At 36.2% G+C, this 24,625-nt stretch overlaps 3 protein-coding genes and 1 pseudogene across 4 annotated transcripts; all 4 read right to left on the bottom strand.

Moving 5' to 3' along the window:
- Positions 1 to 163: 163 nt before the first annotated feature.
- ssr2 (signal sequence receptor, beta) lies at positions 164 to 4,897 on the bottom strand. The gene is made up of 6 exons (XM_079591961.1): positions 4,757 to 4,897; positions 3,831 to 3,988; positions 3,620 to 3,718; positions 3,196 to 3,304; positions 2,737 to 2,814; positions 164 to 656 (listed from the first exon to the last, which is right to left on the bottom strand). Exons 2-6 carry the CDS (start codon positions 3,986 to 3,988, stop codon positions 546 to 548), a joined length of 555 nt encoding a protein of 184 aa, XP_079448087.1. The 5' UTR covers positions 4,757 to 4,897; the 3' UTR covers positions 164 to 545.
- Positions 4,898 to 5,996: 1,099 nt separating this feature from the next.
- Positions 5,997 to 8,215, bottom strand: LOC306986514 (interferon-gamma-inducible GTPase 10-like; the record flags this gene model as incomplete). The annotated part of the gene is made up of 2 exons (XM_079589822.1): positions 5,997 to 6,809; positions 8,186 to 8,215. The coding sequence occupies 2 exons, from the start codon at positions 8,213 to 8,215 to the stop codon at positions 5,997 to 5,999; spliced, it is 843 nt and encodes a 280-aa protein (XP_079445948.1).
- A 102-nt stretch (positions 8,216 to 8,317) lies between these two features.
- Positions 8,318 to 9,734, bottom strand: LOC306987573 (interferon-inducible GTPase 5-like; annotated as a pseudogene). The gene is made up of 2 exons (XR_013800718.1): positions 9,179 to 9,734; positions 8,318 to 8,946 (listed from the first exon to the last, which is right to left on the bottom strand). The product of XR_013800718.1 is annotated as an interferon-inducible GTPase 5-like (transcript).
- Positions 9,735 to 16,261: 6,527 nt separating this feature from the next.
- On the bottom strand, positions 16,262 to 24,486 carry LOC306986513 (uncharacterized protein; the record flags this gene model as incomplete). Its single annotated transcript, XM_079589821.1, has 5 exons — positions 16,262 to 16,890; positions 17,578 to 18,136; positions 18,643 to 18,666; positions 18,832 to 21,512; positions 24,399 to 24,486. The coding sequence occupies 5 exons, from the start codon at positions 24,484 to 24,486 to the stop codon at positions 16,262 to 16,264; spliced, it is 3,981 nt and encodes a 1,326-aa protein (XP_079445947.1).
- Positions 24,487 to 24,625: the final 139 nt, after the last annotated feature.

Below are 24,625 nucleotides of genomic sequence, written 5' to 3'. Positions count from 1 at the left end.
TCATTTGTAATCAACCCAATGTTTGATGATAGCCTCAAATGTGTTTAATAGAATTTTTTGACCAATGATAAGACAAAGACTGCACTAATCACCGCATGAGAAAAACATCACAGAACACCGATGAAAGCATTTTTCAGCAAGTGACCAGACACACAACAGCATCTCTGTAAAACCTTTTATTTCCACAAACTAGCCCTACACCGATCATGAAGGGCTGTACAGTTACATTGAGCATCTGAGAATCATTACAAATTAAACAAAACAAGATTGCTCACCTGAGGCCGTCATGGAATGGCCATTTTAATGTCAAAAGCAAATGTCAATGATCCTACTTTATGCTTCCGTCCCCAGATCTCTTAAACAAATTATCTGATGAAGACCAACGTCACTTAAAAACAGATTAAATCATTGACCATTTACCCCAATATGGGTAATTAAATGTATTCAAAAACAACATTTTAAGCCCACTATAATTCTTTTAACACCCCCCTCCCTCCACACTCAGATAATGATCCCTGATCTGTTTTTGTCCTGTAATTGATATCTCAGTTCTTTTTGCTCTTCGGTGAGTCGTACTTCCTCTTGCTGGAGTACCACAGGAGCAGAGGAATGCCAATGGAGGGAAGGGTCATGACACCAAAAGCTGCCCAGTCCAACTATTAGATGGAAGAAAAAAAGAATTACACTTAAATATCATAAGACAGGATACATTGATGGCTACTTTCCATATTAAAGGGTTAGTTCACCCAAAAATGAAAATTCTGTCAGTAATTACTCGCCCTCATGTTGTTCCAACCCCGTAAGACTTTCGTTCATCTTCGGAACACAAATTAAGATATTTTTTATTAAATCTGAGAGCTGTCTCACTCCTCCATAGGCTTCTATTGTAATTTAAACTTGCTGGCAGAGAGTTAGTAAAGACAATGTTTAAAATAGTCCAAGAGACTACAGTGGCTCAACAGTAAGTTTATCAAACGACGAGAATACATTTTGTGTGCAAAAAAACACACAAAAATAACGACTTTATTCAACTATTTTCTTCTGTGTGGGCCTCTGAGTGAGTTCAAGTAGTGTAACAGCGCAGCGCTTCATCAGAACGTAGGCTCACTATTGGCCAGCATCACGCACATGACCAGCATTGACCACTGTAGTCACTTGGACAATCTTAAACATTGTCTTTACTAACTCTCTGCCTGCAATTTTCAATTATTATAGAAGACTATGGAGGAGTGAGACAGCTCTCAGATTTAATCAAAAATATCTTAATTTGTGTTCCGAAGATGAACAAAAATCTTACGGGGTTGGAACAACATGAGGGCGAGTAATTACTGACAGAATTTACATTTTTGGGTTAACTATAGGGCTGAACGATTTTGGAAAATAATCTAATTGCGATTATTTTTACCAATATTGCGATTGCGATTTAATATTCGATTATTTTTTAAGCTCCTTACCTTTTATATTATTCAACAAACACAAGCAATAAATCATTGTAAAATATGGATGGGAATCTTTAGGCACCTCATGAGCCGATTCACTTTTTTTATTTATTAATTAATCTTATTAATAAATCTTTTAATATTTATTTAATAACATATGTAATTATAAGTAGCCTACTTTTAAAAAGAATTACACATTAAAAAACTAAATTAATACAATTACATGTTAAGAATTTTAAATAGGCTACATAAGCGAATAGCTTCAAAACATAAAAGCTATCAATAACAAAGAGGGGAAAAAACATTACAAGCAATAAACAAAGAGTGCTTTCAGTATTTAAGAGTCTGAATGTTTTCCATTCAAGAGCTGTGATTAAGTGATTTTTCTTTCTCAGTTTAGATACGATAAGCTGCTTCACACTTATGCACAGATCTCTTTTGAAATATAAGATGTGGTTTGTCCTGTCTGTTTAATACAGATTTTAATACAGATACTGTTTACATTAATTTCGCGTCATAAACGCATTTTGAGATGCAAGTACATTTAACCACGTAGACAGAGTCGCTTACAGCCGCATGAGAGAGCGCTCTTCACAAAGCGGCCGTGAGTATTTGAAATTGAAAGCAGCTTCTGTCGATGGTTTTTATATTTTTATTTTTAATATATAAGCCAACTGCATTCCAAAAGACATATGATGCCTTTATAGAGCATTTGTAAGGAAAATACTGGCGGGCGGGACCGCGCACTACTAGAGTAACATCAAGCGCGCATATTTCACAGCGAGTGCCATATGATCTTCTAGTCAGTGCAATAAAGCCCGCAAATGTCCAATTCGCTTCAACTTTTCCGAACTGTAGGCTATGAAAGACAATTTTTCGGAAGGTTCGAATGTGTGTGTGTGTGTGTGTGTGACAGAGGAATTAGAAGCAAGCAGAATATTGTGTATGAAGCACACGCAGCGTCATCACGCATCTGTGTTTAAAACTAAGCTCAGACTCGATTCTGAAATTATCTGAATCCATACAGAATCGTTGAAGAGAATCTATAACACAATCACATAAATTAAACAAACTGTTCTTTCCTGTAGCCTATGGCAGGCCTATATGCGTAGCGTGCCAAGTTGATGCTTCATCTGCAGTGCAGACTGCTTTACTATCGCGTGTCACGTGACCAGAGAGTAATCGCAGCTTCTGCGATTACAAAATCGCGTTTCATCATATCGCGATATTATCGCAAATGCAATTAATCGTTCAGCCCTAGTTAACTAACCCTTTAAAGTATTGAGGAGTTACTTACGTAATGTGGAGAAAAGCGTCTGTCAAACTCTCTCTGAGCGAGAATGCCTCCCTGACCCGGAGCACTTGTGTAACCAACCTGAGAGATGAAGAATGAGAAAGACAGCTAAGTGTGAACAACCAGTAACTAGAACACAATATGTTGCACATTTTTAAATACATTTCATTCATTCTCTCTCTCGCCATTTATTAACATTCAATATTACAGTCTGGTGTACCTAATTTATTGTAATCAGAATAAAATGAACGGTCAAAATATTAAGGCAGAAAAATATTCAATGGTGTAAAAAAAAGCCTCACTGACTTGCATATGAATCTGACTGAATAAGAAGATTCTGTATTAAGACACAATCAAGGCCATTTTCATATTATGGCTAATTGAGGCAGTGAAATATATATATTTTTTTTTCTCCCCTTATGCTGGCTGTGTACATGAAAGGTATAGGAGGACTCCACTTACCACAACCTGTCCTCCTTCCTGTGCCAAGTAACTAACTGAAGCAGAGGTGAAGTTGAAGTATCCAGCTTTCAGTGGCCGCAGAACCACTGTGTGAGAAACATTACTGGCACTATAGAGAGGAAGAGTTAGGGAACATAATCTACTAAAGAGCAAAAGCAAATAAAATACAGTTCTGATGTTAAGTGCTATCAGTAAAGACAGAAGTGATTGTTTAAAGGTTTAATGGGATTACTAACAGAGAGTAAAGTACTCAGAATGCACCTAAACAGTGTAAAAAAAATATTGTCATCTTTATACTAAGCTTATATACACATACATTTATTATATTCAACTTTTATACAGATATACACAGAATGTGTGTGTATTATATGAAAAGTTTAAAACAGGATAAACAGAACAGCTATTGATTTTAGGAGGAGGATACGGAGCAATACGATCCCATTTCACATTCAGCATTCCTGAGACAATGCCAAAATCTTCAGGGGGGAAAGAGTCATCGGACAACTCAACCTCCAGGGCAGCACTAGGCAAAACAACAGCAACAAAAGTCAATACAATAAACTACTAGAGTATAAATCAGTCCATTAGCCATCACCATCAGTTGGAAATGACTTCTGAGAGAAACAGGACAATACCTGGTGCCCACATTGTAGACGCTGTACTGCAGGGTAAGGTCTCGTCCTTCTACAGCGTATCGGTTCAACAGGGACTTGGAGGCCAAAAGACGAGCCCCTTCTTCTCCTGCCACCAGACTCACCGCAGCAACCAGAGCAAATATACACAGCACCCTCATCTGTGGGGGAAATGGCATATTAATATACAAAACGGACCAAATGCTTATGAAATACAAGAACAATCAACATTCAAAGTTGTTGCTTAAAGACACAACAAAAATGGCATCACTAGTGCAAAATACGACATCTGTGTGTGTAGTGGTGAATAGAGAAACTGGGCAATTTAGAAGAATGAAGTCAATTGCTAAAACATCGATTTATATTCAGTCTTACAGTTGGTTGAGCTATAATGTAACGTTAGAGTGCAGTCTATGAGAGGCAGCATCAGCATGCAAGGAACGATGAATGAAATCTCCAAATAAAAGGCACATGTTGTCAAATATCGGTGGCATAATACAGAGACCTGTTCTTAAATATAATATATATTTTAAAACTGACATTTAATATTTCTAAAATAAAGACAGTTCATTTTGTATGCTTACGTGTACAACACCAGTCACACACACAACCCCTACCAACTACTGAATTTCAGCGTCATTACTGTACTGAACGCGGCTAATTGTATTTAATGCACTAGAATACAACTATTAAACAAATAAATTAAATTAGTGGAATGGTGAAATTATTATTTATTCATTTAAGCAATGTGACAAACTGTGATTACGTGTACTTGGCATTCGTCTTAAGACTATTAGGTTAACGTTATACAGACAACGTCTAGTGTTTACTTGTTATACACAAATACAATCACAGACCAAAGCGTTTTTATTAGTCATTCTCAGCATATACATATTTTTTTTAAATATAAGATTTGGCAGCCACTTTACCTTCGTCCGCTGGTTTGAGCCTCAAAATTACGAAGACAGTTCAACGCACGCGCAGATGATTTTAGTCTTCCGCTAGCATGACGTGTCCACTGTGTGTACGGATACACGCTGAATCCCACAGCGCCACCTAATGCTTCGGGTGGAACTTTTCAAAATAATTACTTGACAATTATAGATGGCAGCAAAAAATAGTTATAGACAGCAACAAAAACGATTTTTGGGTTAATAACATTCTTATTCTGTTAAAATATTGTATACACACAAATCTAAATATCTGAAAGTGAAACCTAAGTTATGTGTATCCGAATGATCTTTATATACAAATGCCCTTAAAATGATTAAATGTAAAAATAAAAAATAAAAAAACTTTTTGCTACAATAGAAGAATATGACTTGAAAAGTAAACCCTAGCCCCCCCCCCCCCTATTTTTATTTATTTATTTTGTATTTTTTTTTCTTCTTTTCTGGAATGCACTTTTGCACCTGATCCTACTGTTTGTTGTCATGTTGTTTGTACACGACATTGTTTAAAAAAAAAAATAGCAGCAAAAATGTTTTTTTTTTAATAATAGTTAGCCTATATATAATCATAAAAAAGTATATTAATACTTAAATCGTAATAAAGTAAAAAGGGAAAAATAAAGGGAAAAGTCTAGGAATTTAAAGGTCGTTTCAAGACATATCATATGCCTAAACTAAATATTCTGTATGAGCATGTAAGAGAAAATCTGTGTTCTCAAAACAAACAGTCCACCAAAATCTCCAGATTAAGGAAACATCCAAACATTGATCAAAACAACAAAGTTTCCTTAAACATATCATATCATCAATTTTGTATAGGCTTGCCTCCAGTGAAGTCATCAGCACTTTCCTTGCATATTTCTTCAGAGCTTTTTTCAGTAGGCTACTCTTTGGACAGTCAAAAGAGACAGTGACGCTCCAACCACAGAGCCTATATTATCTGCATAATAACCCATCAAGTGTCATTTGTTTTACAAACACTGATTCAGCATTTTAGTAACTGAACTTTGATTTATCCCTTAATGAATGAGATGACTTCATCAAACTCTTCATTTCTGCTAGGTTTTCTCAAATCTTTCACGGAGCTTCTGAAGGTATGGATTGTCCAAAGCACTGAAGTACTTTTTTAGCTCAAGGATTATGATAAAAAAAAAAAATCCTCAGCAATCCACAAATCAGGAATAGCAAATGTAGCCAAGAAAGAAAGAAAGAAATAAGGCTATACCTTCTTCTTCTTTTTCTCATTAATCTCAAGGGCAATATTAAGTAATACCAATATCAACACACGTCTCTTATGCTGTGGACGCTCTTTCACCATCCTCTCCTGCAGCTGATTTAAACCTTTCTCAGACATATACAGAAAGATACATAATAACATGATTATTATTATTAGCCTATTATTATTACACAAGCAAATATGCTTTAAAAAAAGAGCATACAATGTGGAAAGTGGAATTGTCATGTACAAACCATTTTCACAATCCTCTCGGATGGTATCCAGTGTCTTTTTCTGGTCAAAGTTCTTCTTCCTCTTCTCAGCAATAATGGTTGAGTCAATCTTGAAACAAACAAAATAAAACTTTTTCCCCATTCTCTTGATCTCTTTGGCCAGCTGAGTGTGGCTTTCTCTGAACCGATCCGAAGCAATGATGATGAAAAAATCATATCGCTCAAACTGAACCAGTTTAAGATACTCGTCGGCTTTGAAGTTTGGTGTTCCAATGCCAGGAAGATCCCACACTTTCACATTTTTGTATTTAGGGTGAAGGTAAACTTCAGGCTCCATAGTGGTTTCAACTGGGCCAGTTTCAGCAGAGCCTTCATCTTCATCCCCTAAACCCCTGAATGCATTGACAAACGTGGACTTTCCAGAACCTGACTCTCCTGTCACACCTATATTGAACTCAGCACAGTCTTGCTCTTCAAGGTAATCCTTCACTGTATTAATGGCTGATTGTAGATCTTGAATTAATTCTTTAAATTCAACCAAGTCCTCCTGTGCTATTGCAAAGTCATCATCAGATATAGCCGTCTAAAAACAATTTAATTATACAACATGCAGCAATTAGTAAACTGCTTTAAAATTGATATGCCTACCTTTAACGATAAAGTGAAGTATCAAAACAACTGAATTTAACACCTTTCTACCTCTATTCTAGTGGTGCAGATTCTAGTTATTTTCCCCCTTAATCATAACCTTTATCAGATAAAAGTTTTGACGATCATTATGACATACTGCATATAAGCTATACAACAGAGGTTTGTAGATTTAACAATTTTCACACATCGCATTGACACAAAATGAACAGATGTTATTTCTTTAACTGCTTCAAAATGCATGTGAAATGCTAGCAAAGCAAAAATCAGTTTTTCAGGCCTATTGGATGATTAACAGAAAGAACAGTTAATTTTTTTGTTTCTTTTTTATTAACTGTAAATGAAAAGAAATTAGGAAATGTTTTACTTCTGAACAAGCAACACGGCAATATGGCAGGGGGTTGGGCAGGGAAAGCTTGTGATTGTGCAGATGTAAACTTTGCAATCAATCAGAAAGTAAACAGCATGAATTGACCTATATATATAGCCTACTAGCTACTTTATATTTTATAGTTAAACTTTTATACAATTATACATTTTATAGTTATACAAATAATAATTTATAATATTTGTTTTATTTATTTATAAAACAGCGTGACGTGTCAGTGACGAGACAGCGTGTGCACTGTATATCAGCATGCAAATTAAACATTTCCAAGTTTCTCTCTTTTTATTATGAGCAAAACCTTTCACTGACATATACCGGTACCTAAATTTTGCTTTATGGATACTTGGATGCAAATCTAAATAACAGTTTTAACTTGCTGAATACAGTTTAAACTTGCAGAGAGATCTGGTATCAAACCTATTTAGATCTGTACAGTCAAACGATGTTCTTTTCAGTCATGCAATATTACTGGAATATATAAAAAGGGATATTCTGGAAACAATAAAACCCGCAAACAATGAAGAAATGTATAACATCAAAATTGAATGTGTATTTTGCAAAGGAAACAGGAAACAAAGATGAGCAAACTAAAAGTCCATGAAAACGAAACCAAAACAGACCAAACTAAGCATAACTGTGACAACCAAAGATAAATCAAAATATAAGAGTAAGATAAATATGTTGAAGTAGCCTACTTATTCTATTTCATTTACATCATCTATCTATGTTTAAAATCACAATGTATTTCTAAAATAACTTAATTGGAAAATAAATAAATAATAAATATTCCATATCCATGTAAGATCGAAGTTTACAAAAATGAAAAACATATTCACTAATGGGAACACACACGCGCACACACATCAGCTGTTCCCTATAAATAATGATGTGATTAAGAACAGGTGAGTAAAGGACCTATTAACCTGAGTTTTATGCCAGAACTTTGTATTCATGATCGATTATGTACTTTCTGAAAGAATGAACTTGTAAGTACGCAGAATATTACAAACTTTGCAACCACTGGTTAAATATGCGGGTTACGTTAAATCTGTCTATTACACTTCAGTCTCCAGTAAAGCCATTAGCACATTCCTGGCATCTTCTGCTATGTCATCCAGAGCTCTCTTCAACATTGTTGATACAGCCCAATAAGACATTCCTCCTGCCGCTACAGAGCCTAAGAGGGGCACAAACCTAACAACTGACTCAACAGCATCTTCTGTTACCAGAAATGATGCTTCACTTAGTATAGATAAGATTGAACCTGTACATATTCCTTTATGCCAAACTGACTTAATCAGACTGTCTATAGTCTATATACTCTTTCCAGACCTTTCACAAAGCTTCACCAAAGATTGCTTATCAAGACCAAAGACTTTGCAGTACTTCTCTATCTCAATTGCTATGATGGCTAAATCCACAGCAATGGAAAGATATGGTACAGGAATTGTAGCCATACAAGCAGACAGGAAGGCTGCATTTGCAATGTTTTCCTCTAGAGCCTTCTTCTTTTTCTCATTAATATCGTGTGTAATATTCGGCACAGCCAACATCCGCACACGTCTCTTATGCTGTGGAAGCTCTTTCTCCATCCTCTCCTGCAGCAGATTTAAATCATACTTGCCGAGCTCCCAACCAGAGATCAGGAACACGACAGGATCCTCTATACCGATCTTTCGCAGACCTGTAAAAATGTATAAAATAAATTATGTTTGTTTGCAAGGTATTATGAGTGATCATAATTAAAGGATTATTGCATTATTCATGGACAATATTTATCAATAATTACATGCATGTTAATATCTGTTTTACCAAAGATATATCCACAAGAAAGCATAATGTTAATGACAAATCTGATTTTTTTTTATAGCTCTGTTTGTCAAAACATTGCCATATCATTAACTGAATAAACTAACCGTTTTCACAGTCCTTCCGTATGGTATCCAGTGTCTTTTTATGGTCAAAGTTTTTCTTTCTCTTTTCAGCATTAATGCTTATGTCCATTTTGGAACGAATAAAATAAAACCTTTTCCCCATTCTCATGATCTCTTTGGCCAGCTGAGTGTGGCATTCTCTGAACCGATCTGAAGCAATGATGATGAAAAAATCATAGCGTTCAAACTGAACCAGTTTAAGATACTCGTCGGCTTTGAAGTTTGGTGTTCCAATGCCAGGAAGATCCCACACTTTCACATTGTTGCATTGTGGGTGAAGGTAAACTTCAGGCTCTATAGTGGTTTCCACTACATCTGTTTTGGCAGAGCCTTCATCTTCATCCCCTAAACCCCTGAATGCATTAACAAACGTGGACTTTCCAGAACCTGACTCTCCCGTCACACCAATGTTCAGTTCTACAAGATCTTGCTGTTTGAGGTATTCTTTGATTGTGTTTGTCGCTGATGGAATATCTTGAGTAGAAATCATTTCTTGGAGCTTTATCAGCTTGTCTGTTATGTCAAAATAACTGGCAGATGACATCTAAAAATGTGTTGGAATACAAACTTAAGCCTCATGATTGGAATCTTGACATTATTGATGTATTTAACACAAGTACAAATGTGTAGATATCTCAATTAGAGACAAACTCTTACCTTTATGCTTGCAGATCAAATGCTTGAAGCACAGTTGTTTCCTTCACAAAGGGGTGCTAATGGTATTTAAAGAAAGTTTCATACATTCAGTTAGATCATTATTGGTGGGCCCTATATGGTATCAGAATAAACATAAATTCTATTAAATTTAATCATTAGAAAATGTGTTTTCTATATGTTTTGCAAGTGATGCAGGAAGATATACTGTACATGTCTCATTCTTACCAAATATTTCTGAGCAAGAAGGCTCTGATAAGATGCAACTCAAAGTATCAAAGCTTGTGAGAGTACAAACCTAAAAATCAGATATACGATCAGAACAGGATACACCCAAAACCTTACACTGGCTTTCACAATCACCAGAAACTAGTCAAATGGACAAATAAATCGTTCCTTTGTTAAAGCATATACATGAAAGTGGCATGAGAGGACCAGCACTTGTTACAAAGAGAGGACAACAACCTGTAGATTTAATAAATTATGCATGGGTAAACCGTGCAGTTTGATCTTGGACTGATAAACAAATTATTTACAACACAATATTTGTTAATGCTGACTGGTCCCAGGGGATGCACCCCCTGGAAGAAATGTATAAATCTGGTGCACTTTGACAGTAAAAAAAAATAATAATAATGAAGAGCTCCAACCCATATTCAGTGAGCAAATTGACTTGTACCTGAACTTTAAAGGGGACTCAACCCTCTTTTTAGTTGTGATATAGTGTCTTGGTTTACCAACTCCTGAGTATCTCAACCTACCTACTCCTACTTCTAATACTCCTCCTCCTACTACTACTGCCATATATTGTAAAACAAATGCACTGAAAAATAAATGAAACTTTCATAATTAGTTTTGTCCTCATTTCTATACATTCATTTCTAAACCCATGAGCTTTTATTTTGACGGAAATTGCTGTCAAACTTTTATTTAGGCTGAAAACAAGTTTACAAACACTTCATTATAAATGTAGTAAAATACTGTAATGGTCAAATATGTAAATGTGAAAATAATGCGTAACAGCATTCCTAAACGCATGCTAAACCAACATGCACAGATGGAGTTCACTGCATTCCTTCACTGTGAACTGAGACGCAGAGCGAACACGAACACGAACACGAACACGAACACGAACACGAACACGAACACGAACACGAACACGAACACGAACACGAACACGAACACGAACACGAACACGAACACGAACACGAACACGAACACGAACACGAACACGAACACGAACACGAACACGAACACGAACACGAACACTTGACAAAATAACGAGGCATACATGAGGGCTTAAATACACACAAGACTAATGACTGAACAAGACACACCTGTACTGTGCACAATGAAACAATGAACCAATCAGAACATGACATAAGACAAGGGAACACATGGCAGGATCACATGACTATAAAAGGGAATCACATGACTATACAGGAAACATGACTGAGACATGAAACAAGAACATGAAACAAGACATGACAGGAAAGCACTGAAATGTGGCGGACAATGTTGATATTGTGGCGGGACGCCAAAGATAAATCATTGTATGGGAAACACCTGTGTATGTGTGCAGGTGTTACACCAAATTCTGTGACCCATTGAATTCTGTGAACGTAGTAGGCGCCATTGTTACCCCATCCCTAATCCCAAACCTATCATCACCACAGAGCCTACTATGGTCACAGAATTCAATGGGTCACAGAATTTGGTGTAACACAGTGAGGGTAAGGCCCACTCGCTGCCCACAGACTGAGGACACACACAAATAAGCAGAGGTGTAAAGTCCAGGTTCAGAAAGTAAAAGTCCTCCTCATATTTTGTTTCAATCACCTGGATTTGCTAATTAGCACAGTTTTTCAGCCAGGAGATAGAACTAATTAGTGAAATCAGCTGACTGAGTTCATGGGTGGAATAAACATATGGCAGGAATTTTACTTTCTGACCCCTGGACTTTACACCTCTGCAAATAAGGGATTCAAACTTTGTATCAAAACAATAGAAACCACAGTTTCCCTCCGTATCATTTTCATTTGACTGTTCACTCGTAAGACACGAGGGGAGTCTTAAAATCCGATCACATGCAAAGGACAGGACAAAAGAATGAAACCAATGTTCATGTAATTGTGTGAGTGCGATTTCATACTTTTTGTTATCCAAATGCAAACATACTCAATACTCATGAAAATATACTCATGCAAAATCAACATCCTGTTCTGTTCTTTATCTTCGACTACGAAAGTAAGCATGAGTTTGTTTGCAAAAAAAAGTACACCAGAACCCATATTTATACAATATGCATTTCTCTGTAAAAAGAAAAGAAAAAGACAATGGCCTTCTAAAGGGCTTTTCACATGTTGTCAAATTTTCTTTCATCGAAGCAGGAACCAGGAGACAGTTTGGATCACGTTCAAATTAGGAGTTCTTCTTTATTGAGCGCGGCTGCAATTCTTTCAAAACAGTCTGAACATTATGATGATAAATGAAGTATTACAGCCAGGTTTTGGAACCTGCCCTTGACCCAGTTTGCATAACTATTCAAACGCTGAGACACGAGAACAGGGCTGGCAGGATTCTCTTGCTGAAACAGGAGCTCCAAGAGCCAGCTGGAAGTTTCGCAGCTGATCTAAACATTTAGTCTCTTCACTTTTGCAGTTTCCTAAATTAAACATTTAACAAATGTGTTATTCTTCACACACTACGCTTAACCCCAGTTAAAGAAACATTGGTAACGCTTTAGATTACAGCCCACAAAGTACTGCATAAGTAAAAATAATTTACAGTGTACCTTTTGGTAATTATAGTGTAAAGTACTTGTAAAGGAAGGAGTACCAACCAGCAAAATAAAAAAATATTTATACTGTAAGTATTTTAGAACTAAGGGGTACTTATTCTACTATTATAATAAGCAGCAAATTTGGGAGCAATTTGCCAAGAACATACACTGTGCAACTTTTTGTATTAATAGTGTACGGACACATGTTTTAACATTATAGGGTATATCAGTGCATTTATACAGTAATGGTTTGATAGAAAAAGTACAGCTGTTTTATTTTGGGCTTTTTAGTTTGTTTCAAGGCAAGTAAAACTAAATCTATTGCAAGTTTTGTTGTTTTTTATACTGGGGAAATATACTCATGTTCCATGTTACAGGGTAAGTGTGACATCTCTGGGCTGTAGGTTATAGTGGTGCTTGTTACAAGAGTAGGCTATATTTCCCCAGTATATATATATATATAAAAAAACAGTTGCAGTAACACGGAAGACCAAACTTAATCAATGCAGACCGTTTTTTCGATTCAGCTTCAAAGGGCTGGCATATCAGTTCAAGACCCTTCCCTTCGGGTTGTCCCTGTCTCCTTGCATCTTTACCAAAGTCACAAAGGCTTATAGAAATCTTGAAAAAAAATAATGCTATCAGTCAAAATCATCTTTTTGTTGAAGAATCACACCATTGCATACAAAAGGAACAATTACACACAAAAGGAACAATTACACTTAATGGCAACCAAGTTGAAATAACTTCCTTCTGTGAACTGAACTGGTTTTATCGTATTCTATATAATGCTAAAGTCTATGTTGATTGGCATTGCATTATAGACATTATCCTTATGAAAGTACTCAAGATCTCTAAAAGAACACATAAACCATATTGTCTCAAGGTTAATTCTCTTCATGTTTCATCAGACAAAATGTCTCTATCTGCATTTTATTCAGCCACAGCAATATCTGGATGTCTTTGTCCATAGGGATTTCCTGGAACCTTGTGGACTTTTTGTGGAACTTGTGAACAAATTACATGTAAGAGTATAGAGTCCCATAAAAAAAAAAAAAAAAACCTGCTCTCTATAGATATTTGAATGAAACATTCGATAATCCTATAGTTTTCATCCGAATGAGCACACTTTTGGACTAAATCCAGAGGGATAATAAAACACAGAAAGGCATCATAGTTAAGAGGTTGATGATGCAACATTTCCCGTTTTAGGACTAGCAAAATAATTGCAACTTACTCTCTGTACAGTGGCCAAATCTGCAAGATAACAGGGGCGGAAGGCCTACAGTATATCGAGACACCTCTAAGCTTTATATCTTAGCATCTCTATATAATGTAGATCCTGACATGATTCATGAAACCATTAGATGTTCAATAGTTCAATATGAGTAATTCATACACTCATTTTAAGTTTTGTAAAATGATTTTCCCTGCACACTTTTCAATAAGGGGTATTGTGTTTATGCAAAGCAAACGTGCAGACATCACAAGACAGAGATCTTAAATGCAAAATTGTTTTCAGAGCACGAGACACACAATCAAATCAGACCAAGACGAGGAGCTGTTGTTTCCTTCAACAATGTGAATATAATAAATATATTCCTGTCAAAAGTTTTTTTTTTTAAAGTCTGTATCTTTCTTACCAAGTTCTTCTGAACAATCCACACAGCAAGAAGACACTGGCAGCATATGATCTGATATGAAGCGCAGACAACCTTTTACCTTTTCCATTGGACATAAAATATCCGCCCCGTCCCAAGATAACTTTAAATTTCACTGCCAAATCACCATAGTAACAGCCAGAGGGAAATAAATATTTGCATGGAGTTAATTTGTTGATATACTGTATGTGCATTAACACCATGCTTTGTAGTAGTAGTAGTAGCCTTTATTGTCACTTAGTCACAAGTACCAGCGAAATTAGCCATCAACCTGTCCATACAAAACATACATACAATATGACAATGGGGTAGACAAGACAGGAAGACAGAGGATTGAGGAAAATAATACAGCATGACATGAGGATAGGTGAGGGGAAAAAAAGGCAACTCCCAGACTATGCTCCTGTGAGGAGTACAGTCTGGGAACAGAAAAAAAAAAAAAAAAAAAAAAAAAAACACCTCAGCAACATTAGCACATAATCAGTACGACATGAATCCACAAGACTTGCAACAGGGGAGGGGAGTGGGGGATGGAGGTCACCCAGCACAGGCAAGCAGCCATCCGGTCCTGCAGCCACTTTGATGGACCTATTTAACTGAAACGATTTTGGTTCTGATTGCATTGGCATAATAATTAATGTAGATTGCTCAATGTGTGTCAAACTGCCTCAAAAGAACCTGAGAGCGATTGTACACACCCAGGTTTACACAACCCAGTTAATCTCAAAAGGCAAGTTTTTAGCATAGTAATGAGACTTTAAGAATGTTTATCATTTGCATCCAAATACACACATGCAAATCTTTATTTTGGACTCATCAGCAACAAACAAAATAATGTGATTACTGAGCAATGTAAGGGAAAGATGCACCCAGATGCAGGTTTATTCAACACATTATATTTAAAGGTGAGTAACGACAATGACAGTATAGTGCAGAGAAATTGGATGACTGAATAACTGACCTTTCAGGTTTAACTTTTGCACCATGTAATTACAGCTGATTTATTTTTTTATTTGTAAACATACTAATAGTATAAATTCTGTTGAATAGACCATTAAGCCTGTGACATTTCAGTCTCCAGTGAAGCTATTAGCAAATTTCTGGCATCTTCTGCTGTCATTCAGAACTCTCTTCAGCATTATTGAGACTGTTATAAGATATTTATGAGGCTCACAACATACTCAACTACATCTTCAGTCACAGCCAGCGATGCGGCACCCAATAAAGATAATATTGAAGCTGGGTTTATCCCAAAACGCAGAGGTGACACAGACTTCATAAGACTTCAGATATGCTCTTAGATTTCCAGACCAGATTTCTCACAGAGCTTAAAGGGTCCAAACGCACTGTACATTTTATCGAAGGCTGTCCCAATTTGAAGGCTCCTTCAAACGCGTCCTCCAAATGTGTCCTCCAAATGTGTGAAAATGTGATAATATTTTTGGAAGATGAGCACATGTGTTTTGACATGTCACTTCCGATGCGAGTATGCTGTGTGCGTTTGGCTGCCGCTTCGTCTGTTTTTGATCTTGTCTTATTTAAAATGTGTTTTATACACTTATAAAAATGGACTGTGAAGTGTCTTCAACTGATGGACTTCGACTGCAATTGGGTTTCTGCAGGTTTTCCATTGGAATTCCATTGGAATTTCCTGCAGGTTAATTCTGACCAATCGAAGAGCAGTTTAGAAAATACGTCTTGGTTGAACAATTAATTATTAGCTCTTGTTTGGAATTTATAGTTGTGTTTGAGATTATAGCAAAAAAAAAAAAAACATTCTGTACACAAACTGACAAACTTTTAACAATTGACAAACATTGAAGCCATTAGCACACTTCTTGCAAATTTTGCTATGTTATTCAGAGCTCTCTTCAGCATCACTGAGAAAATTTGTATTGAAAATGTCTACTAATTATAAATGCTGTTGAATATACAGTTACTGTATACTGTACCTGTCACATTTAAAGTCTACACATTAGTCTCCAGGGAAACAATTAGCACAGTTCTGGCATCTTCTGCTATGTCATTCAGAGCTCTCTTCAGCATCGCTGAGACTGTCATATAGGACATTGCTCCTGTCACCACAGAGCCAAGAATGGGTATGAGGCTCGCAACATACTCAACTGCATTTCCAGCCACAACCAGCGATGCAGCACCAAGTAAAGGTAACATTGAAGCTGTGTTTACCCCAAAACGCAGAGGTGACTTCATCAGACTCTTCAGGTCTTCTATGCTCTTACCAGATATCTCACAAATCTTCTGTAGGGATGAATCATCCAGTCCAAATGTATTGTAGTACGTTTCAATCTCTGTTTTGACAATGGCTAAATCCACAGCAACTGAAAGACCAGGAATAGGAACTGTAGCCACACAAGCAGACAGCAAGGCTACTTTTACAATATTTGCCTCTAAAGCTTTCCTCTTGTTCTCATTAATCTCGAGTGTAATATTCGGCAAAGCCAACATCCGCACACGTCTCTTATGCTGTGGAAGCTCTTTCTCCATCCTCTCCTGCAGCAGATTGAAATCATACTTGCCGAGCTCCCAACCAGAGATCAGGAACACGACAGGATCCTCTATACCGATCTTTCTCAGACCTAGACAGAAATAGGAAAGGCAAATAGATGACTTTTGTGTATTATATAATTATTAATGTATCTTAATAAATTATTATTAGGCTAACAGGCTATATATTGTATTCCTGAACCATTAACAGCTGTTAATGATTTAGTAATATAATATAGCCTGTTAGCCTAATTATTATTAATATTGACTATTTTTGGATAGACAAAAGATATTTATTCAGTACAGCAGTTTTTCTTTATTATTACATAATATTGCTCCCCCTTAATTTAATACATTCATTATACAAAGAAGTACTAAAGTTACAAGAGGTATCATTGCAGCACTGATTTAAGATTTTTCTGTAACAGCATCTAAAGAATAGAATTTATTGCCAGTGCATTAAATAAATTAATACTTACTATTACTTACTATTGTTCTATTTGTATTGGTTATATTAAGTCGTGGCTTTTTAATAATCAAAGGTATGAACTCTATACAATAACTCTTTACTTGGTGGTAATGGTTTTATCTTATTTTTAGATTGCCTTTTTTAAGAACTGGCCAGGGACAACATATTTTGACTGACTCTGGCTCATTTACAGTTATTGTTTCTGATTTATTAGCACTGTCCCAGTCAAAAAAAGTTAAAGTAAAATAAATTATATTAGAACGTGCTCTCTGCCAAAATAATGGCATGTCATTAAACTAAATTAACTTACCATTTTCACAATCCTCTCGGATAGTATCCAGTGCCTTTTTCAGTTCAAAGTTCTTCTTTCTCGTCTCAGCAATAATGCATGAGTCAATCTTAGAATAAACAAAATAAAACTGTTTCCCCATTCTCATGATCTCTTTGGCCAGCTGAGTGTGGCTTTCTCTGAACTGTTCTGAAGCAATGATGAAGAAAAAATCATAGCGTTCAAACTGAAGATACTCATCGGCTTTGACGAGTGGTGTTCTAATGCCAGGAAGATCCCACACTTTCACATTTTTGTATTTAGGGTGAAGGTAAACTTCAGGCTCCATAGTGGTTTCTACTGGGCCAGTTTCAGCAGAGCCTTCTTCTTCATCCCCTAAACCCCTGAATGCATTGACAAACGTGGACTTTCCAGAACCTGACTCTCCCGTCACACCAATGTTAAGTTCTACAAGATCTTGCTGTTTGAGGTATTCTTTGATTGTGTTTATCGCTGATGGGAGATCCTGAGTAGATAAGGATTGTTTTAGATCTTCCAGTTCCTCCTTTGATATTGTACAACAATCTTCAAATGCAGTCAGCTAAAAAATAATCACGTCAATTGTGTTATAAAAAAACATTGAAAACTTTTTCAAATATAGGTACTAATAGAGGATCAACATGATGACGAGGAACACAAAAAGTGCACATTTGTTTTGTAAATACATGTTCTATAAAGCTGACAGACAATATTTTTTCAAACAATTATCACATAGGCCTATCTTTTTATTAAAATGTTTAAATTCGAATCACTCAACCAGATTCCTGTAGAAATTCTGTAAAAAAAGGCAGCTCATGTAGCCTAAATTATGCAATTTTAACATTTAAAACATGGTGTAATTTGCAAATATATTTTGTAATATTTATTACAAAATTATATATTATTGTAATATCTTTGTTTCACAATATATTTTTGTTGCCTTTGTATTGTAGAAGTCCTAGAGTGAATTCAGGTAAAAAGGACCACTTTTGGATAAATAATCTAAAGCGACATTAAATGTCTTTGCATTTCCAGACAATTCCTGTAGTGTTAAATCAGATATCTTACCTGCTCTCCTCTGTTCCTTGTTCCCTGAAATAAACATGACATAACAATTAACAACATGCGCCAAATTAACAATAACTTAGATAAGTTGCAAATTACCGGTTACAAATTAATCTACTGTTACAAAAGTGACATTTATTGTGGTAATTTATTCTAATCATTTCCCTTCATTTGATATTTTATTCATCATACCTCTCTGATAACTCTGGTGACATCACTGTGTACGTTGTAGTTCAGTTTCCCCACTGCTGTACATTTAATCTCATACTCCGTGTCTGGAGTGAGATCAGTCAGAGTAACTGTATCTTGACTCTGCGGAACAAGCTGAGATTTCCATTCTGTCTCTTCTTTCATTTTGTACAGTAACCTGAGCTCCAATGTAGCAGGACATGGTGGAGGTATCTTTAAAACCACATTGCCATCTCTGACCTGTTCAACAATGGGACTGTCTGGTTTTGATGGAGGAGCAAAGCAAACGGCTTCATCAGATCTCTTTTCATACATGAGAATGCAGGAACCAGGATGGTCTTGGTGATCTTTTGAAGAAACTATAAATTTAGTGGACTGATTGCCATTGGAAGTCATCAGCTCTTTAAACATTTTCAAATGTGTTCTCATTTTCAACCAGATGTCTCCAGTGAGCCATGTCTGAGATGCTGAATAAGGGGTCGTCTTTAAATTTCTACTTATCATTTGAAGTTTCAGGTAGTGTTCTTGTTCAGCAAGCAACCCATCTGGCTGCTCAAGAGAACTGAATGTGTAACACAACAGATTATCCACCTTAACATCTGACAAAACTGTATCAAAGCTCTTGTCCATTTCTACTCCAGAGTCTAGTAACTGTTGAAGAAACTCATCAGTTGTTTTCATTTCTTGTTCTTTGATTGTCATCCACTCTACGAGGCCACTTTCTTTAAATGGAGACTCCTTGTGAGCTTGTAGAAGATCTGTTAGAGCACACATTTCTTTTTCACAGGCTTGAACAGATACAATCAAAGATTTAATTTTGTCATTTAAAGATTGTTTGTATGTTTGGCAGTATCTCCTCATATCATCAATTTTCTTTTGAAATGCAATAAATGTCTTTGCCCTGGGGTCTCCCAAAAGTTCACTGCACTTGTTTTCAGCCAAACTCAGATGTTCAATGATAGACTCTGTAGCCCTGATGAGATTCTTGTCTATGACTCTGAGGCGGATGACATCACTGTCTACATTGTAGTTCAGTTTCCCCACTGCTGCACATTTAATCTCATACTCCGTGTCTGGACTGAGATCAGTCAGAGTAACTGTATCTTGACTCGGCAGCACAGGCTGAGAATTGTAGCCTGTGTCTTCTTTCATTTTGTACAGCAACCTGAGCTCCACTGTAGCAGGACATCTTGGAGGTACCTTTAAAACCACATTGCCATCTATGACCTGTTCAACAATGGGAGTGTCTGGTTTTGATGGAGGAGTAAAGCAAACGGCGTCATCACATCCATTTTCATACAGGAGAATGCAGGAACCTGGATTATTCCCCATTTCTTTTGATGCAATGATAAACTTGGCTGGTTTTCTGTCTTTTGAATTGATCAAGCATTTAAACAACTTCAAGTTGCTCCTCATTGTTTTTTTTATTTCAGGAGTGAGACATTTATTTTGCTTGGATTTAGTGGTGCTCTCATTATAGTTTCCCCTTGATGAAGGACTCAGGTAGTCATTTTGTTTAGAAAGGAGCACATCTGACTTCTCAAAGGATGTAAAAGTGTAGCAGACCAAATTTTCAATGTCCAGCTCCATCAAACATTTATCTAGGTTGATTTCTACCTTTGCTCCAAAATCATTCAGTTGTCTGAGCAAAGTTTTAATCACATCTGATTCATTTTCTTTCTTTTTGAGCCATTGTTCCAGATCACTTCCTCTGAATGGAGACCCCTCATGCTCATGCAGAAGATCAATCAGAGCTGTGTCTTTTTCCATGTCCCCACGGATTTTCGGCAAAAGAATCCCAAGTTTTTCCATGAGAATCAACTTATAGTTGCAGAAATTATGCTTCATGTTTTGTACATTGTTATTAAACTCAGCAAAAATCAAAGCAGGTGTGTCTTTTAGAAGGTCACTGCACTTCATCTCAATCACACTTAAACTCTCAATGACTGATTCAAAGGTTTTCATTAGATCTATGCTGATGTTTTTTTTTAGTTTTGCAGCTCTCGAGTGTAGTTTATCCAAGGGATAAAGCCACACTCTCAATGGAACGACCAGTTCTTTCTTCTCTCCTAACAATTTTGGAAGTTCAGCATAAATCTTCAAAGCATCTTCAAGAGAGGCTGGATTAGATGGTAACTGGAAGTCACCATAAAATGTACAACTGAATTTTTCAACTGCAGTTTTCTGAGTGTCATTCATGTTTAGATTGATGTTTGCGCCTACTGAAATGCCCTTTAGTTTATCCAAGGCGACTTGTACTTCTCCTGCTACTGTCTTTTCATTCTCATCTGATGAAACCTCTCTATCAAACACAAAACAGGCTTCTGCCCCATACAGCACTGCAGTCACTACATGTGTTGCTGTATCATTCTCAAAGACATCATGGTGAGTTATATTTCCAGAAGCCAAATGGTTCATGCTCAGTTCTTCAAACTTAGAGGTTGAATGATAATGCAAGGTCAGTCTTTGCTGTTTGAAGGACGTCTTGGTGTCATTAAGGTACTTAGCAGCTCCACTAACATGAAGGAGTCCACCTAAAATACTCAATTTCAGACAGCTGTCAATGTTTAGTATGTTAGATTTGTCTTCAATGGAGTCTGAAGCTGTGACTTTGAAATCTGTAGTGATTTGGGGACGAGTGCTTATGCTCTGCTGCAGCTGCTCTTTATCCCAAAGTGTGATTCCTGTAATAAGAAAAAGGAAAGCTTTCTTGCTTTCAACAAATACAATTTATGTCTAAAACTCAAAATATTAAAAAGACATGATCTACATCTTTCAATTGATTATACTGTATGTCTAAAACAATATAATTACATATTAGCTATATAGTTACATGTCTATGTAAATAACCATACGTATATTTTGTTACAGAAAAGGTGATTGTCTTTTATTTAGAATTTTTTTTATTGAAATGGTTGACTTCCGGTCTTCCGCTACGCGCTTTTGTTTATCTTTTGGAAGCGCGCGCCCTGGCTAGCGCATTTTATAACATATAGCCTAGCTTGTTATCCCAAATACGGCAATAACTTCCACACTGAGCCGTGGTAAACGTCTAATTTATACTAGCAGCCCCTCTGAAGAGGCAAAAGGTACGTTAAATCAGTTGAGATATGAGCATTTTGTCTGTTAATATGTTTGTTTTTTGCGCAAATGTAAGACATGTGAATGTGAACAATGTTAGCTGATCAGTTACATGTTGTGTATACATTTCAGCTCTTACGTTGGTGATATGGTGAACGGATTAAGGTTAATAAAGAATTAAACATCATAAAACCATCAGTAAAAGTCTCGGGGGGCATTCTACAGTCTATATTTTGTCTAAGATTTGTTTTTATTGTTGTTTACTTTATTTTTTGTTTGAATAATTGTGTCAGATTTTGCCCCAGTTTCCTTAATAAAACAATTAATGGTTTAAGTTATTATCACATGAACCTATTTTGTAACTATTTTAAGTGTAAACATAACCTTATTTTTTCATATTGAACCTTTTTAATTCATGGAGTCAGATTAAAACGAGATAATTGCATATGTGAATGTGTCTTATTTAACCAAATTACTTTGCAACGCTAAAAGGACGATAACACGTGCGTCCTTCATCGGCCCAAACCGGGGCCGATAAGCCGGATCTTACAAGACAATGGGAACATGAGGGCTATATATCTACACAAAGACTAATGACTAACAAGATACAACTGAATCTAATGAACCAATCAAAAGTGACACACAAAACGTGTTGCAAAAACAAGTTCACGGAAAGGCAGAAACGGCAGAACTGAAACTGCAGAAAGAGGCATCCTGTTTGTTTTCTTTATCATACAAAAGCACAACGGTTTGTTTTTATTGTGAGCGTACGTACATACTGTAAAAGGTATTTTAAATGGTTTCTGCTGTTATAAGGAGACAAAATCATCTGCCGATTATGCTGATGCTGTTGTGTCGTGGAAGTCTCACTACTACAGTGATGAAATACATGTCCTGGAAATGGGAAGCCCCAGGAGCCGCTTCACTCACTCCCTCCTGAAGTAGGCTTAGATGTATTTTACACTTTTTTTTCTTCTTCTCGCTAATTTTTCTGTGATTTCTTGAAAAAAACTTAATATTGAACTTTATCTGTTTTCACCATATGTTAATGAACTCTCACAACCAAAGAATATAACAGTGTAGGCTGCACACATGTGACAATCAAACCAATTCGTTTGAAAACAGCAGTTGCATTTTACCACACAGCATTGGTCAATCTATCAATTAGAGCAAGAAATCAACAATTCCTTAATTTGTTATTTTAAGCAATCAGAAATCTGGGGGCTGAACATTTCGATGAGGGCTTACTCATGGCTATGCTGTTCACAAGGATCCGTGAAAACAACTAAAACCTCTGAATTATCCATGCCAGGCCAGTAATAATGTATTACAGTTGGGAAGTAACTTGCACAACACTGGTAATAGTGGTTAACATCACTTTGCAAAGAAAGAAACCCTACAGATTCATGTTTTTGTTGTTTACTCAGAGACGACAATGGTATCATTTTTAAAAACGTGCACTTTGAACCCCATTTTCAAAAGTTTGCGTTTTCAGGCCCCAAAATGGGATTGTCGAGTAAATGAACGGCCAAAACATATAAAAGTTTTCTGTTTTTTAGTTGAAAACGGTGTTTTGTAAATGTTTTACATACAAAGTTTTGTGTGTGTGTTGTCTAGGTAAACCCTACGTTATGGGGACAAAATGTCTCCACAAAGATGGCAATAGGCCTATACAGTATTGTAGCGTATGGACAAACTCACGATGACTTGTCATTTTAAGATTCAGAAAAGCTTTTAACCATCGACCTCATAAAGGTAAATCACAGCTTAGAGCCGATGAGTCTGAATCAAATTGCCCCTTTGACACATTTGTGGCCGGGTTGAAGTTTAACAGAAACACCTCCGAACTCCTCTGTAAGCCTCAAACAGATCGATATCACTCTTCGCACCACAGGTGGCCTGAGTGCGAACGCTCCAGACATTCCAATACACACACTCACACAAAGACTCACGTAACGGTAACACTTTAAAATACGGATCCTTCGTTAATGAATAACTACACAGGAACAAATGAGTAACACAATGTTAACGATCTAGTAACTACAGTTAACTAACAAGTAACTCTGATTAATGAATTAGTAAGTAATAGCACACAGATTTAAGTGATAGTTCACTATTAACTAATCAATAACTACTATTTTTTTAATATTTCCCAGAGAACTACTGAATTTTTTACAGATTTAAGTGGTAGTTCACTAATAACTAATCAATAACTACTATTTTTCAATACTTCCTAGAGAAATAATGAAAAAAATTCACAATTCATGCAAAACTAATTAATAACTAATGCAGGACAAATTACTAGCACTAGATTAACATTACTGCTAGATACTGTACACTAATTATAAATATGTAATAGCGTAGCAGACTTATGATTTGGGAAAGCTGTCAATAATTAGCCTATGCACTGCTGTCTTTTAGAGAACTATTCATAAACTAAATAATTTTTAAGAATTGTTTTTATAAATGCACTTGTCTGGAACACTTACCCTGTGGCCAATTTTCCGGCATTCCTCTGGACTGGCTTTGAATAACTAGACTCATCATGGTGAGTACTGGAACATAGTCATCAGCCATCCAAATACCAGTTATTTTATTATTTAACCTACCTCTCAAAATTGTTTTTATGTATGTCTCTTTGTTCATATGTATATATATATAAATATGTGTGTGTATATATATCCTGTGAATGATTAGATGATTCTACCCTTTCGGG

The sequence above is a fragment of the Phoxinus phoxinus genome, assembly GCF_949152265.1.
Source record: "Phoxinus phoxinus genome assembly, chromosome: 19".
Lineage (NCBI taxonomy): Eukaryota > Metazoa > Chordata > Actinopteri > Cypriniformes > Leuciscidae > Phoxinus > Phoxinus phoxinus.
Note: the sequence above shows the minus strand (reverse complement) of the source record. Positions and strands in the feature narration are given on the sequence as shown.